The sequence below is a fragment of the Copadichromis virginalis genome, linkage group LG20, assembly GCF_057382275.1.
Source record: "Copadichromis virginalis isolate Kocher_CV1m ecotype Utaka linkage group LG20, C_Virginalis_male_GT1.1, whole genome shotgun sequence".
NCBI lineage: Eukaryota > Metazoa > Chordata > Actinopteri > Cichliformes > Cichlidae > Copadichromis > Copadichromis virginalis.
The window spans coordinates 574,039-591,435 of NC_140637.1; the positions used below are offsets into that span (position 1 = coordinate 574,039).

The following is a 17,397-nucleotide window of genomic DNA, read 5'->3' on the forward strand; positions in this document are numbered from 1 at the left end:
GAATGCATGTGCACCTGTGACAAATGCATCTAGTTCAGCTCAACACAGTTCTGTTTCTGTCACAGAAATGTGGTTTTTTTAGGATTCATAGCTGAATGTTTCATGTAACACAGCTGCTTAAAAATATAGCAGATGTTTAATGTTACACGATAAATGCCCAGTGTTGAAACAGCTGTGGATTGAAAAAGGAAAAAACATAAATAGAAAAAATAGACCATGGCGGTTTCTTTCACCATTAATTCAACAGGTTTTTGGTTTGAACTGAAGCTGAACTCTGATTCAAACCTTTTTGCTTTTCTTGTATTTATTTTCTTTTTTTGGTGGGGAGGGGGTTAAGTAACCAGACCAGATATTTTATTTATTATCAAAGTAGGCTCCTTTTAATTTGAATCATTAGCATAAATTGACTCAAAGAGCTTTTTAGCTGCTCTGTTTCAAAGTTCACAATAATATGCTAATAGATTTTATTCCCCTTCACGTCACAATTATTTTGTTTTTATCATGATAAAATTAGGTATTAAGGGCAAAGAAAACAATTTGGAGGTGTTTTTGTAGGTTATGAGCCAATAGTTTTAGTCGAGTAGCCAACTTAAGATAAGATAAGATAAGATAACCTTTATTAGTCCCACACGTGGGAAATTTGTTTAATCTTAATTTAACTTAAGATTAAATTAGGCAAAATGTGGCCAATGAAAATAAATAAATGTGGCACGGACATGTGTGACTAGATCCACCCAAATACAACTTGCGTTTGGATGTCTTATATAAACTTAAATAACACCTACTTGATAAACTTATTAGCAGAAAAATAGTTGTCAGTATAGCTACATATCTTAAATCTCAGAGTAAGTGTGAGAAGTGCATCGAGTTTTGATAGCTTTGTTGGCTGAGAGGTACTACGTGATATTTTCAGGCCTAATTTCAGTGGTGCAAAGTTTTAGTGGGCAGAAAGATATCTACATGGAAAAAGCCCAAGACAGGGAAAATGTTGTTGTTGTTGCTAATGACCTTGGTGCTCTTGGCTGTTATTACACTGATTTCAGTGGCCATGCCTTAATGTTAGATTTGATCACAAATTTTAAAACTTGAAGACGTTTTGAGACCTAGACCTGATGTAAAATATAAAAAATAATCAATTTTTGATCCAACACAGTCCTGTGCCAGATAGTAAAATAGTTGTGAAACTTAATCTATTGATTTTACTGATGGTGTTCATGCGTTCAGTCCCAGGTATCACATCATGTATTCAGCAAACAAAAGCTGGAATATGTACCATATGGACAAAATTGTTTGCAACCAAATGGCACTATATTGCCACCTGCAGGATGACAACGAAAGTGGAACTGGCGTAGGAGGATTAAAGCCTGCTGTTTTTATAGACTGAAGCATTTTCCACTGTGCAATTTTTAACTGCACCCTCTTAGTTACTTTATTATTGCAGTGTTACAATTATGTGTATTAAAAAATACAGTATAAACACAACTTTATAAATGTGTCCCAAGTCCATATTTATCCATATCTTTTTTTTACCATATCTGGAAGAATACTTATTCTTACATTTGTCAGTATCCATCTAGAAAACGGCGACCATCTCATGTCTAATGGACTTGAAATATTGAAATTGTGCAAATGTTGTTAGTGCCACGCTTAGTGGAAGTAAGCAATTTTTAGTAAATGGTCAGTGAAAATAAACTGTCTTTTAACTGCTCTTTCACTGTAAAAGAGGAATTAAAGGATAGTTTATTTGTGTGTGTGTGTGTGTGTGTGTGTGTGTGTTTGAAGATTGCTCATTACAATCTAAGAAAGCGCACAATCTAAAATAACAGCCAGTCTGGCCTTCTAAGCCACCAGACAGACAAGCTTGAAGTCAGTAAATACTACAATAAATTGTGGTTGGTCTCAATCCTGTAACATAACCAACCGGTTTTGGCTCTTACTTTTTTAAAAAGAGTAGGTTCACAAAGCCAGCACAGGAACAAAACAAGGACATGTTGGAACAAAGGTTCGAGTGTTCAATGCCGTGACCTCTCTTTGCTAATGTGACTAAACCAGTCCACTGTTCACTGCTTGAAAGACGATCTCCAGTACTTAGGACAGGTTGGTTAACCACAACCCCTCTAAATCAGGCTATAATTTATATAATGCGTCGTCATATAATGGTCCTTGCAAAACCACACGTGACGTGCAGGACTAAACTGTGAACTTGAGATCGAGTCTAAGACGTCTTACAGATCGGGTGCACTGATCAAGTAGGAAAGATGAGGTGCGATGTTGCCATGCGGCCATCAGGAGGGGCTGGAACAAAGCAAGAGGCAGCACGCTGTATTCACCACGAGGCTTACGGTGCTGAGAGTACTTAGTGGAATAATTCGCTCAAAGTTTGCTTTTAAAGGGAGACTATTTCTAAAGCAAACAGCCGAAGCCTTTTAATCATATTGAAATCATTTATTGTGACTTCTATGGCAAAACAAATCTTATTTTCACTCCGTGTGTACGCTTCAAGCATTCACACCATCCATCGGAACTGGTAAATATACAGATTTATTTTGCGATTAGACCAAATCTTTCAGAATTTAACGCACAGACACGGACTTGCCATAAATCTAACGTTGGACGTCCGAAACAAAGAGGTTTATCCCGGACACCCATGACCGCATATATCCCCGCCCTCCACCGATCAACCCACCAACCATTGGTTGAGCTGTTGCACTACGCCTTTGTGATTGGCTGACTGTCTCGTCACTGAAGGTCTGTTGTTCACGCTCGCACCAGAGCAGCAGCTCCAGTGACAGTGGAGTGCTTTGATTCATGCTGTTGTGGAGTCCCCCGTTTTTGGATTCAAAGAACAGTTAATGCGGCCAGAAAAGAGCGCATGAAGGTATGGAAGAGGTTTTTACCACTTTGCTTTGGCGGGTTGTTAAAGTAAAAACTAAACTGCAAAGGTCCACAGGTGAATCTCTGACACAGTCTGAGATTTGCTTGTACGATAAAGGATTTTGGTATTTCTGATTTTTACAGGGGTTAACTTGGGACCTTGTGCTAAGTCATTACGGGGAAAAACATTTCCACATAAATATAGTAGCCAAAATGAGAGGAATCTGAATAATCGTTCATTTTCAGGCTGTAGGGTGTGAGTGCTTCAGTAGTATTGATTGTACCCTAAATCCCAGCTATAGCTATTAATAAAAGGTAATTTGATGTTGTTATGAGGTTTATGGCACTTGGATATTGAACTGAATGTTACCAATCCAGAAAATAATGACATCCCCTTGTGTTACACAAAGGCCCGGGACGGCAGGTGGATCCTCTGCTGCTCCTGAGCAACCCCAGCGATCATTTAGAAATGCATGGAGCAGACTGAGCACTCTTTCCCACACAGTGAGCAAAGCAGGGAGGACCCTTCCCGTTTTCTTAGCTAATTTTTAACCTGAGAGAAACCACAGTAGAGAGATTAAAGAGAGAGCATAAACGCTGGGCTATGTGTGAATTCACTCAAGATGACCACAGTAACTGAGGTGTGTACTCTCCCTTTGGCACTTACCACAGACCACATTAGATGCTCTGCTTCTATATTGAATGTCTGGCTTGATATGGATGAGCATAACCTCTAATTTTAACACCATGAATGTATTTGCTTTGGCTTATTACCGGATCAAGCTTTGCTACTCACACAGCCAACCTGCAACAGTTAAAACCATGTCAGCTACAGAGTGGGTTTCAGTAATTTACTCTTGAGTGACGATTCCCATGGTTTGGGTATCCCTGGAATGTGGCAACGATTTTCCATGGAAGCTGATCGAATGACAAATACCCAGTTTTGGCATTACACTGACTGGAAACAGGTCAAACATACAGCAGTACTGACACAAAACTAAAGTACGTGTGTGGTTGAGAAAGAGTGAAACCACTTTCACATTATGACAAGTAAGTAGCCAGTAAATAACTGCTGATTCACACTCTGCTGCTTTGCTGTGAATGTCGGTGAGCCACAGAATGCACTCTGGAATTCTGGAGGGACAGAGAGTGTTGTGGGATCGCTGCTTGAAGAAAGCAAAAGCTTTGAAACTTCGTGGCAGCGAGGAGAAGAGGGTGGGTTTCTTTAAAAAAGAGGAGATGAGAAAAGTTGCTTTGACAAATTAAAGGAAATATCAAAACACCAAATGGTTTAGTAAGTATGAAAATAAAACTCATCACACGATGTGCCATTTGCAGACAGCAGATCTTGACTCAGTTGAACACCTAAAGACAGAGCTGGGCAATTAATGTTCCCAACGGGTCACATGAGAAACGGGGACTGTTGTGGAGGGCCACGACAATAAGCTGAACTCAGTTCTGCTACTCGTAAGATTAGACGATACACTTAGTAGACATAGTGGAAATGGCAGCATTTTATCATTTTTTAATCAACAATATTTCAAAAACAAGTGTGTTTTTTGGAAAGATTTCAGAGATTTTTGACTCATACAAAGTGTTGTTGTTCTTTTGCTTTTAGTTTAATTACTTCATCTGTAGTTTTTCAGTTCTGTTTTGTAGGTTTCTTTAGATCTAAAAATCTAGTCTGCTTTGGGCTTGAATAAGTGCACAGAAGTCAGGCTCAGTGGCTGTGCAGGAAACACGAAGGACAGCTGTGTATGCATTTGTTAACCTTAATGAATGAGAATATTTGTTCATGTATGAGGTAGATCCAAAGTGAAACAACATCTAATGAGATCTCTCCTTATGTGTAGAAAGTATTTTTTGAAAGAAGAATAAAAATCCAGCAGTGACACTGACTTAAAGTGCTCGAATGAATCGAAAGTGCAACACACTCAATCAGTGCTCTTTCTCTGATTAAATTAACTATTTAAGTTTTAGCATTAATAAAATAAAATAATTTTTTAGTACTGACATGCAGCATCTGCGGGTGTAATATAAAATGCAAAGAATTCAGTTCTGTCTTCATTTCAGTCAGTTTTTCTTATATCTGCTTCAAAGGTGACATTTTTCTCTGGCAGATTTGGACAACAACCAGTTGAAACACCTGCCAGTTTGTCCCATTTGAGTCCCAGCCAATCAAAGCATTCACACGTGTCACAGACATCACAGCTCTTGCCCCGAGCTTCAACTGAAGCTCCAGATTTCCTGCAATGTCCTTGATCCAGCTTGTTCCTGTCAAATGCAGAGTCCATGAAACACTCTTTGATAAACCACCAGAGAATTACTTATTGTTTTTGCAGTTGTATGGGAAATCGTGGAGCTGGTCTTGATCGCTCCATCCTGGTAAAAACAAAAAAAAGTCCTTGGTTGTTTTTGCAGCTTTGCAGGTTTAGATGTGTGTTCCCCCTCTGCTTTAGTCAAGTTGCATTTATTTGCCTATTTAGTCTCATAATGGTGACTCAAACTGTGATCCTGAAATGCAGCAACCGGCTCTTGCATTGTGTTTCACCAAACAGCTGAAATGGGGCAAACCTCATGATTTATACTTATTTATGTTGGAATTTTAATTTCCCATTGACCTCATGTCAGGTCGATCAGGGACAACCAAATGGCCAGATGTGACCCATGAATGTTAAAGTCTGCCTTTACATATGGGCCCCATGAGGAAGACCATGATCATAATCTCCTTCTTCACACATACCTCATCAAACTCTTGTCACACTGAGCAGTTTCGATGTGATTTAAAGGAGCTGATTTGAAAATGACTTCATCTGCAATTCAAAAGATGAAGTCAACTTTCAGAAAGGTCTGTCTCAGTTTTAAGAATGATGTCAGCTGTGTGAGGTGTGTTATGTCTGGCCCCTGTGACTAAACAGGGCCCTGCTGTGAATCACAGGATGCAGTAGTGTAGGTGTAGCATGGCTAAGGTCTTACAAGCTTAAAAAAAGATGTTTCAGACTATCACATTTGCCTAACAGTCTTGGGATTTGGACTTAATGTGCAGATATGCTAATGACTTCCTGTTTATAACCCGGAGCACAACTCAGCAAGTCCACAGATGGGACCCGAGTCCCTTTGTATATCAGTTCTGTGTCGCTCCCTGAAAAATGAGAATGAGTAGCTACTACTGGGGGCTGATTTACATATAAATCAATTTGTAATACCCAGAAGCAATCTTGTTTCCTAATTTGATTTCATTCTTTTTTCATCTGCTCCTTTAATGAAATAAAACAGTTTTTAGGAACAATGAGAAATCTTGCTTTCACTCACTCACTCTTTCTGTCTTTAGGAGGAGAAGATGAACGTGGAGGCTCTAAGCAGAGCGGAGCTGCTGACTCTCCTCAGTATCTTGGAGGGGGAGCTAGAGGCCCAGGATGTAGTCATACACGCCCTCAGGGTAAGTTGGCAGCTACATCTGATACAACAGATCCCCCCGTGGACTCGTGCTTACCGAAGGAGTTACATGACGGAGCATAATTAACCGTATCATTTCCATCCCAGTATCCCAATGAATAAAACAAAATGTGAGACTATCTTTAGTCCATACACCATTTGGCACTAAAATTAACCTGTTTCAGCATCACGCTCCCAATAAGAATGTGAGTGAACTGGGAGGGGATATGTAAACAGGAAGCTGAGGAAAAAGAGCTAGTGAAGACGATGGCACAGCAGCCGTTCTGGGTTCATCAGAGCACCAGTATTATTGCTGGTCAGTCTGGCCTTTGACCAAATTTTCTTTTTAAACTCAAGTCACTTTTCAGTTTTGACTATTGTGTCTCGATTGAGTTCAGACAGACTGCAGTTTATACTGGTGTCTTTTGTGACCACATTAGTTTAAATCTGGGGATTCCCATTGTTGCAAAATGAAAACAGAAGCGGATTACTCTGGTGTGGTATGTTGCCTCAGGTAAATATTTCAAAGCCTTGCAAGAGCTGTTTAGCTTGGGCTAATTAGTTGTACATAACTGTGTTTGGAACACTAAACACAGACTATGAAGATGACTGCAGATTGCATTTTTAGATTGCATACTCTACATAGCATTTAGGCAAAGTTGTGCCAAACATCTTTCAACTTGGGCAACCTGAATCACAAGAGTCCACATTAGAAAAGATTATAAACGTCATTCCAGACAAAACTCCACAACAGCCATGTTTCATCACACGTCTGATTTTAGAGAACCGTTTAGGCTTGGTTTTCTTTTGGATGTTGAGTTTTGTGCAGCTAATTCACTCAAGCTGAGAGAATAGCTTTCTTTTCCAACAACAGTGTTTAGTGTCTGGGCCTGGTCTGATTAGTTCTCTTTGTGCCGCTTTTTATACTCCTGCCACAGCAGCTGTTCTATGCTTAGACCGTGAATGTTTGCCTCATTGTCTGAAATAACAATTAGGCCTACAATGAGAACAAGTAGCAGTGATGTGATATATAGGCTTTGATATTGACATTTATCTAAAAAGCAAATGAGAAGGCAGAATTTCAGTGCCGGGACCTGAAGGAAAGCCATTCTAACCACACCAGCTCATATGCAAGTCAAAGGGCTGCTATGTAGAGCTGAAGCATACAGTGTTTGACCTGAAACTCAGTGCACATGTTCAACCATCCCCTCAGGACAAATGCATAGTCGACTTATTCCTTTTTCCAAATCTTTATTACTCTGTTTTTTCTTCTATCTCTTTTCCTCACAACACAACCACATTACGGGGGGACTTTGATGTTTAACTGTGACCCATGTCCCATCTGCACAACTGACACACACACACACACACACACACACACACACACACACACACACACACACACGTTTGGTGGTCTCCATGGGGCCTGTCAGAGGCTGCAGTGTTTACTGTGCAGAGGATGTACAGAGTTATAGGCTTAGATCACTGACTTCCTTTGTTCCAGCTGGGGGCCGGTACAGTAGATTGCTGACAGGTCAATGTAAGGGCAGACTGTGTGTTGAAGGGAGTGTCAGGACTTGATAGCAGGCTTCAATTTAGTCTGTCTCTGTGTATCAGTTTGACACCCAGGAAGTCTATTTATACAATTTGTGTTTCACTATCTTGGGTCTTTTGTACCTTCCCACTCTGGTTAACATATCTCAAGCAGTTGCTATAACAATGCTTTTCCTCAATTAGAGCTCTCTTTTCAGTTTGTTTACTAGCACACTGCACTTACCAAAGAAGTCAATGCTTACTTGCATGTGGGGCAGATTGCTCTACCATATTTTCCAGTATTTTCCTACCTCAAACACTCTCTCCTCCCAGCAGCAAGTACCTGGGACTGCAAAACAAACCTGCATCTTTGTAACCCCTCCTTCACCTGAAACCCCTGCAAACCTGGAGCTGCAACAGTTGTTTGCTTACTTAATCACACAATGAGATGGTGTCAACTGTGGGACTTGTCTCTACAGATTCTGGGTTTTAATGTTTCCAGTTCTCATCAGCGAGGACACAGATGAGCAGTTTTACTAGAGGGAACATTCCTCAGAACATGACACCAGAAACAGGTCTTGCATTCCAAGAGGTGTGGCGTATGTTTTGAGTTAACAATTGTCTGCAACTAAAGGGAACTAATGCTATTATTATCTTCTCCCTGTTAAGCGCTGAGCAACTTAAAGTTAGTGTGTTGAAAACATGTACTTTAGAGAAGAAGCTCTACACCTGCTCCTTAAATTGGCAGTGAGGAAGTATAAGGTTGGTCCTTGTAGACTGGTGCATTTCTGTTGAGACAAAGTGGGGAGCAAATGTACGAAACAGACACTGTAACGAAGTCTGTGACGCTGGATTATCTGATAATGGAACTGTTTTTGTTTGTCCAGGCAACAGAGTTTGTGTGGTAATGTTTTTCATATGATGTCATGTCCTGTAATCCTAAAATGCTTTGTCTATTTTTATAGGCTGATGTGATTTCCCGACTCCATAAACAATAAGGGTGGGCAAGACTTTATTGTTCAGATAAGAGTGTGTACTGCCCGATTTGGACAAGTTCTTAAGATTGGCAGGGTAAACATTATAAAAAAGGGCCACTAACCACACAGAAGTTTCCCTTAAAAGGAAGCCTAATAGAGTATTGTAGTGTACACTCGGTCAGTAACCAACAGCTGGGAGATTGTAAGAGGACAGCTCATTGACTTAAAGTGTGTAAAAGAGAAGGTGGGTCCACTTAAATATCATTTAAACAGCATCTGGAAACACAAACCATGTCACACACAGAATTGATAGAAACAAGTAGTTGAATATGAGGCAATGTTTTCCTAAGGATGCCTTTTTATGGCTGCTTCTGTTACACCTTAACTAGATTTCAAAATAAAGGTTTATATCTAACAACACCCTTCATTTTATTTAGATTTACCACACAGCCTGGCACTAGTAATAATAATACAACTTTTTTAAAAAGCCACATAGGAGATCTGGCACAGAGTTTCCTTGTTCCACTAATGAAATGCCTTTTTGAAAGCAATGCCTGACCAAAGGGTGAGAACACCCACTTCCATGTTGCATCAGTAACTGCTGATGATAACATTTGCTGCAGTTAAACATTACTTAGAAAGTTTCATTTGGTGTCGTCCCACTTATCTTAGCACCACCTGTGATTAATATGTACCTGGGAGGTGTCTCGAGCACACCTTAGCTTACATTTCATAAAGCAAACACCTAAAATCTCATAATCCCATTTTTCTTTCTCTCGCTCCCTCTGTCTCTCTCTCTCTCTCTTGAGTAGAAGAAGAAATAAAAGCAATGAATAAAAAAGTGAGTACTATCATTGAATTACACTTGACTTACAAGTCAATTTGTAGTTTTAATAACTGTTATAAACTTAAAGAGACATGATGTCTCACCACATGCCTACATTGTCGAGACACCGTTTGAGGGGGCCGCTGTGCTGCAGGGCATTATTTATCTGCATCATCTGGAAAAGCTAATCAGCGTAAACCTAATACACTGTTTTTAACTCTGATTTTTAATTATTAAATCTTTCTTATTTGCTGGTTGTCTGTTTTAGCTGTGTGTGCAACCAAATTTTGTTTATATTCTTATTGCTGGCTTTGCACATAATGGCAATAAATAATAACCCATTTAGGCTGAGACATTTTTAAATTGCCTCTATTTTTTTCTGTTGCCATGTAGGTCTACAATTTCAGTCAGTTTGGAGTGATGGAAAGGTGTAAAGGAGAATTTATAAGAAACTAAAGCAACAGAAGTAATAAAAGAAGCATTGAAGCACCTTTTCATAGTATGTAGAGAGTTCGCCTGCTCCTATTATGGCTACTATTTAGTCTCCCAGTTAAAATAATACCTTAGCAAATCTCTGCTTCAGTTTGGCTGTTTCTCACATTTCTGCTAAAACCTCTGTAAGCTAACTGCTTAGCAACATTAGCTAATTAGCTTTTTACTTGTAAGAATACTAATGACACTGCTGGCTCAAGTTAATGTGTGGCTATTAGTTGTGTATGTGTTAGCTATAAAAAATATATGTGTTATATATGTTCATACATCATGTGTTTGTATGTGAGCTTGCTGTATTTTTCTGCAACCTACTTTGAGTAGGATGTGTACGGGCTCTCCTAAGAAATTACTCCATACTCTTGCTTCTGTTAAGCTGTGGTTTTTTATGGTGTCATTAGTGGTTAGCTAGCTAGTAGTTAGCTCCCGGCTGTCATACCAAACTCACTGAAGATGCACACTATTGAGCAGATATGTTATGTATAACCATTTTAATGGAAGTTTTCACTCTCATAACTGCTGCTTGAAGAAAAGAAAAAACAACCACTTGATTCCATTTAACTTGTATACAAAGTGTCAGTTAAATCAGATAATCAGTGCACATTTTGACTTTGTCTGTGCTACTTGCTGAGCTAATTGAGTACCAAATTCAAATTGAAAAGTATCCTGCATATTTTTTCCCATGACTTCCTATAAAGACATTTGTTGTCTGTAGTTGTGTAGAGCTATGTAGCAGAGAGGCTTTGCTTGTTGTGCCCTGTCATAAAGGAAAGTGCAGTCTGTCATTACGATCAGAACTGTCCCGGCAAAAAAACACGAGAGGCCAGACCTTAGGCCAGCTCTGCTACAAACACACACTGAGCCCAGCCCTTAATGGTCTGTTTAAACAGCTATTTAACTCAGGAAGCTGCAGTTTTCTCTCCAGTTTTACTCTAATGACCAACAGAAAAATAACAAAAGTTCACAACCACAGTTCAGGATATACATAATGGCTAACACAAAACTTTATAGTCATAGAAAAAGGGAAACTGAGATACGGATATACAGTCGTATTGGTTCTCAGACACTGAAGGCTGCAGGGTCAGACTTGGGAACAATGCATGGGACTGAAAGCACTGAGACAGTGTCTTTGTGCAAGTTCTGTAATCTCTTCACTGAGGGTCACATTCTTTGTATAGCCAGAGAGAAAGCCTCAAATACAGCCTTCCTACTTTAGCCCTGAGGGTGTGTGTGTGTTGTAATGGTATTTTTTGTTTTGTGAGAGCATGTGAGAAAAAGAGCCTGACAGAGAGGAGGAAGTAAAGAGATGCATTTTCTAACAAGTGATGATGAACTTACAGAGGAATGCAGTGGCATGCATGTTTGGGCATGGGAACGAGGAGAAGGCATTCAGCTGGGGTGTCTGATGAGAATAGTAGGGGGAGATGGAGACTTGTGTCCCCAAGACCCGTGGAGTAAACTCTGAAGCATGTGCTCACATCATTAGGACTGCCTGCGGACCCTGAGTGCCTCCAGAACTCAAACATACTAAACATACTAAACATACTATCTGCTATGTAGTCAATGAGACCTCCTAATTTTTTCCCCTGAACAGGTGTGCTGTCACTTTTTATTCACTTGTTTTTAGTTTACATATAATTGAACCACTTTAATAGCGTCGGGTTTGTGTGTGTGTGTGTGTGTGTGTCTGAGTTTATGGTACAAACATTCACCGCTGCATCCCTGGGGAGGCGTTAACATCTGCCCCTGGTGGGGGGACTGGATAGCCGTTCCTCACCTCTTTGTGTTTGGTTTGAGGGGGATGACCATCTGCTTGGTCTCACGCTGACGATAACATCACTCAGCGCAGATTTCCTGCAATCACACAAACACACGCTTCCGGATCTATGTCCAGTCATAATGATATCCTTTTTTGGTTCGGTGCCACAGTGTGGAAAAGAGGCTTCATCCTATCAAACCCATATACTGTCATACATAAGAAACACTGGTTTCTGCTGAGTCAAGTCTGAACTTGTACTCACATATTAATGTGCATGCATGTTCGGGACATAACAGTCCCGGAAAAAACAAAATACATCTTCAATGTTTCCATAGAAGTTAAGAGAACAAATTGCAGTCAGGTCCTGTTAATTAAATCAACTTAATTAAATGATCTCCAGCAAGCGTGCACACCTCTGTTAAAGGAGAGGGTTGGGGCAGTTTGCTGGTATTCACTTGTGTTTGAACACAGTTCCAAGGAGGAAAGACTTCGTGCTGCTGCCTGTCAATCTAGGGGGGAAATCACCCCAAAGTCAGGCTGTGGAACGCTCAGAGAAATGTAAAAGAGACACAGATCTTATACTGCTAACTGTTAGAGTTAATGATAGTACAATTAGAAAAAGATTGGACTAGTGTGACTTTCTGGAAGGGTTGCCAAAAGCCTGTTTTCTCTATAAAGAACGTGGCTACATGGCTTGGGTTTGCAAAGTTGTGTCTAAACAAACTAGACTCCTGGAACAGTGTCCTTTGTACAGACCAAAGTGGAGATGTTTGGCTATAATGTAAAGCACCACATTTTGGATAAGACAAAACACGGCATATCAGGGCAAACGCCTCCTACCAAATGTCAGTCACAGAGATATAGAGATAATAATTAGTGCTTGTTTTGCAGCCATGAGACCTGAACACCTTACAGTCTTTGATTATGAACTTAGTATTCTAGAGTCACTTGTGAGGCCGTCTGTCCGACTGCTGAAGCTTAGCTGAAACTGGGTCATGCAGTAGGACCATAATCATAATGACAGTAGAAAATCTTCAACAGAATGTCTAAAAAAGAAAATAATCCAGGTGCTCCAGTGGCCCAGTCAAAGTCCAGCCTGGTTAAAATGCTGTTGCAGGACTTTAAGACAGGCGTCCATAAACTAATGCCAAATTTTAAAGAAAAGAGAACCAAAGAGAGACTGATTTAGTCACACAGAAAACAAACTTCAAGGTATTTTGATAAAGGTGTTTCTACACTTTGTGTTGTGTACTTAGTTTTTCAGAGGACTACATAGAGTCCTGTGAAAACTTCCTTTTTCACATGACTGTAGACTGTAGTAGATTTTTTCTCTCTCTTGTTGCCTGCTGTGCTACACAAAAATGTGTGTTACCATGCGCTTCAATATTTGATATTTGTTCAAGCTGATTTTCAGCATCTCTTGGAAAGCACAACCGTATTCATATGTGTGAATAGAACAGAATGGATTTCTTGTCATTGTATATGCAACAAAATAACAGGTTAATGTTTGTGTATATCTGATAGGCTCAGCACAGAGATGCTTTTGTCCAAGAGCGCTACGGACAGTATGACCTCAGCGATCCATTCCTGGCCCTGCAGCGGGACAACGAAGCCATGGAGTGCCATAACACAGCCGCCGAACCTCACACGCATCTGCAGGGAAGGGCAGTGGGGCCAAATCCTCTGGCTGTGCTTAAACTGGTCATGGCTCACTGCAAGAGGATGCAGGAGAGGATGATGGGACAGTTAGCTGCTGCTGAAAACAGACACAGAAGGGTAAGGGGCAATGCACATTCAGATAGTCACCAGTCTTCAGATCAGCTTTTCTACACAGCCATTATCACACATGGGCTAACACAAGTGCAAGTTTGCTTTGTGTGTGGACATGCATGTGTATTTGTTTCAGCTACTGATTTGGCTTATAGTAGTGAGGCAGACCGAGAGGGGATGTGGAGCTTCTCCACCCCAAAGCTCTGGTCTGTGAGGATATGTGTGGGAGACTCACAACTTTAGTGTTTTTCCCTTTGGCTGTATGTTTGATAGATGATAGCAGACTTGGAGGAGGAGAAACGACGACACGTCCAGGAATCTGCACTCCATGCTGATTTCACCTTCATGCTGCAGACAGAAAGAGATAAACTACTGCATCAGGTGAGACTGGAATGTAAAGGATAGGCGAAACAATAAGTGTGTCTATATGTATGTTTGTCTTTGTGAGATAAAATGTTAACGTCTTATAGAAATTGTTCCTCTCTTGCTGACAGATGAGCACATCTGGTCAACCTGCTTCCCTTTCCCTCACCTCTCCCTGTCTGCACAGTGTCCTTTTTCGCTCTTGTGGTGGTGATTTAAAACCCAGCAGCAGGGAAGCATCAGTGAAACTCCACTGTGTAACTCAGTAGGGTGGAGAGGGCTTGTCCGGTTAAAAGTATAGACACACACACAGGCACAGAAATGTTCCATGGGAAACAGATGAGGAAGAGACTATTGTTTAGCTGACTAGTTGCCATGGGGCTTTATGGTCTCAGGAAGCCTGAGATAATGGATGTTCACGTCTAATGCAAGGTCAGCCGGCGAGCACGCACACTGAGAGCACACAATCGGCTACTACATAAACTTCACACGAGGACCTTATGTAAGAAAGGCTTCCTGAGCGTCTCTCAGTCTTCCTTAGGCCTTCCTGCCTCATACCAAATACACACACCATTATATTTTCTCACCTCTCACTTCCTTCTAATACTCATCAAAGCTCTTTAGAAGCCCAGAAATCTTCAAAAGATTTCACAGTAAATGCTCATTTCCAAAGAACATAGCTTTTTAAATGAGACAATATCATTATTATCTCAGTGTCACTTGAGTTAATGTCATAAAAGTCATTGACATATAAAACAGCTCTAAAATAGACAGCAGTGTTTGAAACAGAAAAACACGATTGCTGCCAGCTTGGTTATAGTGAATAGACTTTTCAGAAAATGTGTATTTTTAAAGAAAACAGTATCTGCTCCACTGTTGGATCTACTGTGACACAGCAGTGCTCTTGTGCCTCCTTGTGGCCACATGTGGCAGAGCAACTATGACTTTATTTGTGTCTCTCTCATTCCCTTTCTAGCTGGAAGTGGAGCATGCAACGGTGCAGAGATTAGAGAAGGACAAAGCCCAAGTAGTGAGCAAGGTGGAGGAGTCTCTGTGCCAGCAGCAGCAGCTCTCCTCAACTCTGACTCTGGAGCTCCAGAAAGCCAGCAGCCAGGCTCAGGAGGAAGCCCAGAAAGTCTCACAACTTCAAGTATTGCTGCAAGAGGAGACCAGTGCCCTGGAGAAGCTCCGGGCTGTTCTTGAAAATGAGAAGAGCAAGGCAGCCAAGCTTCAGGCCAAATCTGAGAAACAGATGGCTGAGTTTGACAGAGAACGTGAGCACTTGAAAGTCAGACTGGGTAAAGAGGAGGAACGGAGTAAGGAGCTTGAGAGACAGGTGGAGGACCTGAAAAGGAGGTTGGCTGAACTTGAAGGATCTAAAGAAGAGGCAAAGGCAGCTGTGGTGGAGGAGAAAGAGTCAATACCCAAAAAGATGGCAGATTCCACTTCTGTTCAGACTGAGCTGGATGGAAAGATAACCGTCACGCCTAAATCCACCTCACTGTCAAAAGTCAACGGCCATCATGGTCAAAAAGAGACAGAACTGACACAGGAGGGGAGAGGGGCAGATAATGGTGGGGTAGTAGAAAATGGGGGAGGATCACTTTTGCATTCCCCTCACCCTCATCCTGCCTCTCCCTCAAGCACAGCCTCCTCTTCCCTCTCCTCTTCCCCCATTTCCTCTCCTGTTCTGGCAAAGCGTTTGGGCAGTCCTGGTTTCCATCAGTCCTCCTACCAGGCTGGAGTCAATCAGCGGTTCCAGGCTGCCAGGCACAAGTTCCAGAGTCAGGCGGAGCTGGATCAGCAGCAGCATGGCGGCCCACTTTCCCCGAGGGACCTCTCCCCCACCACCTCCTCCATTCCTCCCCCACCAGAGCACACCACAGCTAAGCAGCTGGCCCGCAACACTGTCACTCAGGTGCTGTCCCGCTTTACCAATCAGCAGGCTGGAGTCAAGCTGGCTCCAATCAGCAGCTCTCCATTTGGTACAGACTACCGCAATCTAGCAGCATCTCCCCCGGGAGGAAGGTCGCCTTCAGGGCCTCTATCTCCAGGCATCCGCTCCCCCATCATTCCACGTTCAGAGAGGGCATACCCTCCCCCAACTCCTCCCAAGAAGCCGGGCATGAGTCCAACTCCAGGCTCTCCCAGTCACTCTGCTCGAACCAGCCTCTTTCCAGAGCTGACGGGGAACTGTGGGCACAGTAGCAGTGGCCAGGAGGGGGCTAAGGAGTCTGACCTGGTTTTATCTTCAAGTGGTTAATAGAAAGATCACACTAACCAACAACTGCTAAACAATTCAGGGATATGTCGGCGGTTTTGTAGTATCCATCTTAAGTAGCAAAACTACTTAATAGCACTCCAAATCAGAAGTCTAGACAACTGAAGCTGTGCTGGTTCAGTCAGATCGATTTTGCTGCACCCCTACCTCCATGAAACAGTTGGAAAGTAGAACTATTTGAAATGAACTACAGTACATGGATTATTTTAGATGCACTTCTGTTTTTTGTCACTTGGCTGTCTTTCTTTGTTTCTTTCTTCACGTAGAACTATTGTGAGTTTGTGTAATAATTGAAAATGTGCTATTTTAGACACTATATTAAAAGTATTCAAAAACAATTTACAATTTAAAGAAAGCACCTGTTGATTTTTTTTAAAGAAATTATTATAGTTTTTGTCATTGTTTAACAAACCTTTTCTTTCGTCATGAGCAGAAGCTGCTCATTGTTTTACAATTAAAAAAACACCAGTCACACAATGTTAAAAAAATAGACTGTGTAGATGTAAGCAAACGTGTAGCTTTCACTGTGTTTTTGAAATGTTTTCCTGATGACTTCTTATGCAGATTCTAGAGATTCTCAGTTAAAAACTTTATTATACTGTAAAAGAAAAAGTTCTGTATGAACAAACATCACCTGCATGTACTGTTTTTATGCTACACTTAACCATGAAAACACTTGAGTATTATGAAAAGGGAGACCGCACTTTGCACTACTTTACTGTATGTCTATGATTTTTAGTGACATCTGCTTCACAGGGAGGACTGTGTCATTATGTGATAAATTGTAGTTATACTGTCAGTAAGCGTGGACACTAAAGCTTCCAATCATGCCACTGTAATCTTTCTATTGTATTATTTCCTGTGACTTACTGTATGATCCTTGGCTTTAAAACCATTGATTCCTTCCAAGCAAATATTTTAGCCATTCTATTTGAATCTGTAGGCATACACTGCTGTCAGTGACCCTCACCTGTGTAAAGGATGACATGAAACCCTGCAACATTTTGTGCTTTTCCAATAAACTGTCCATGTCTTGAACGCCTAGAGTGTCTTTTAAAACAATGTCCGTTGTTTAAATCTTGATTGGAGT

The 17,397-nt window shown here is 41.1% G+C and overlaps 1 protein-coding gene across 1 annotated transcript; it reads left to right on the forward strand.

The window, feature by feature from the left end:
* Positions 1-2,761: 2,761 nt before the first annotated feature.
* cttnbp2nlb (CTTNBP2 N-terminal like b) lies at positions 2,762-17,345 on the forward strand. Its single transcript, XM_085443429.1, has 5 exons — positions 2,762-2,878; positions 6,206-6,313; positions 13,418-13,669; positions 13,937-14,044; positions 15,003-17,345. The coding sequence occupies exons 1-5, from the start codon at positions 2,873-2,875 to the stop codon at positions 16,287-16,289; spliced, it is 1,761 nt and encodes a 586-aa protein (XP_085299555.1). The 5' UTR covers positions 2,762-2,872; the 3' UTR covers positions 16,290-17,345.
* Positions 17,346-17,397: the final 52 nt, after the last annotated feature.

Coding starts and splice junctions, on each gene's coding strand:
- cttnbp2nlb (XM_085443429.1), top strand. Junction 6,314..13,417: donor TAGTCATACACGCCCTCAGG/GTAAGTTGGCAG, acceptor TATATCTGATAG/GCTCAGCACAGAGATGCTTT. Junction 13,670..13,936: donor CTGAAAACAGACACAGAAGG/GTAAGGGGCAAT, acceptor TATGTTTGATAG/ATGATAGCAGACTTGGAGGA.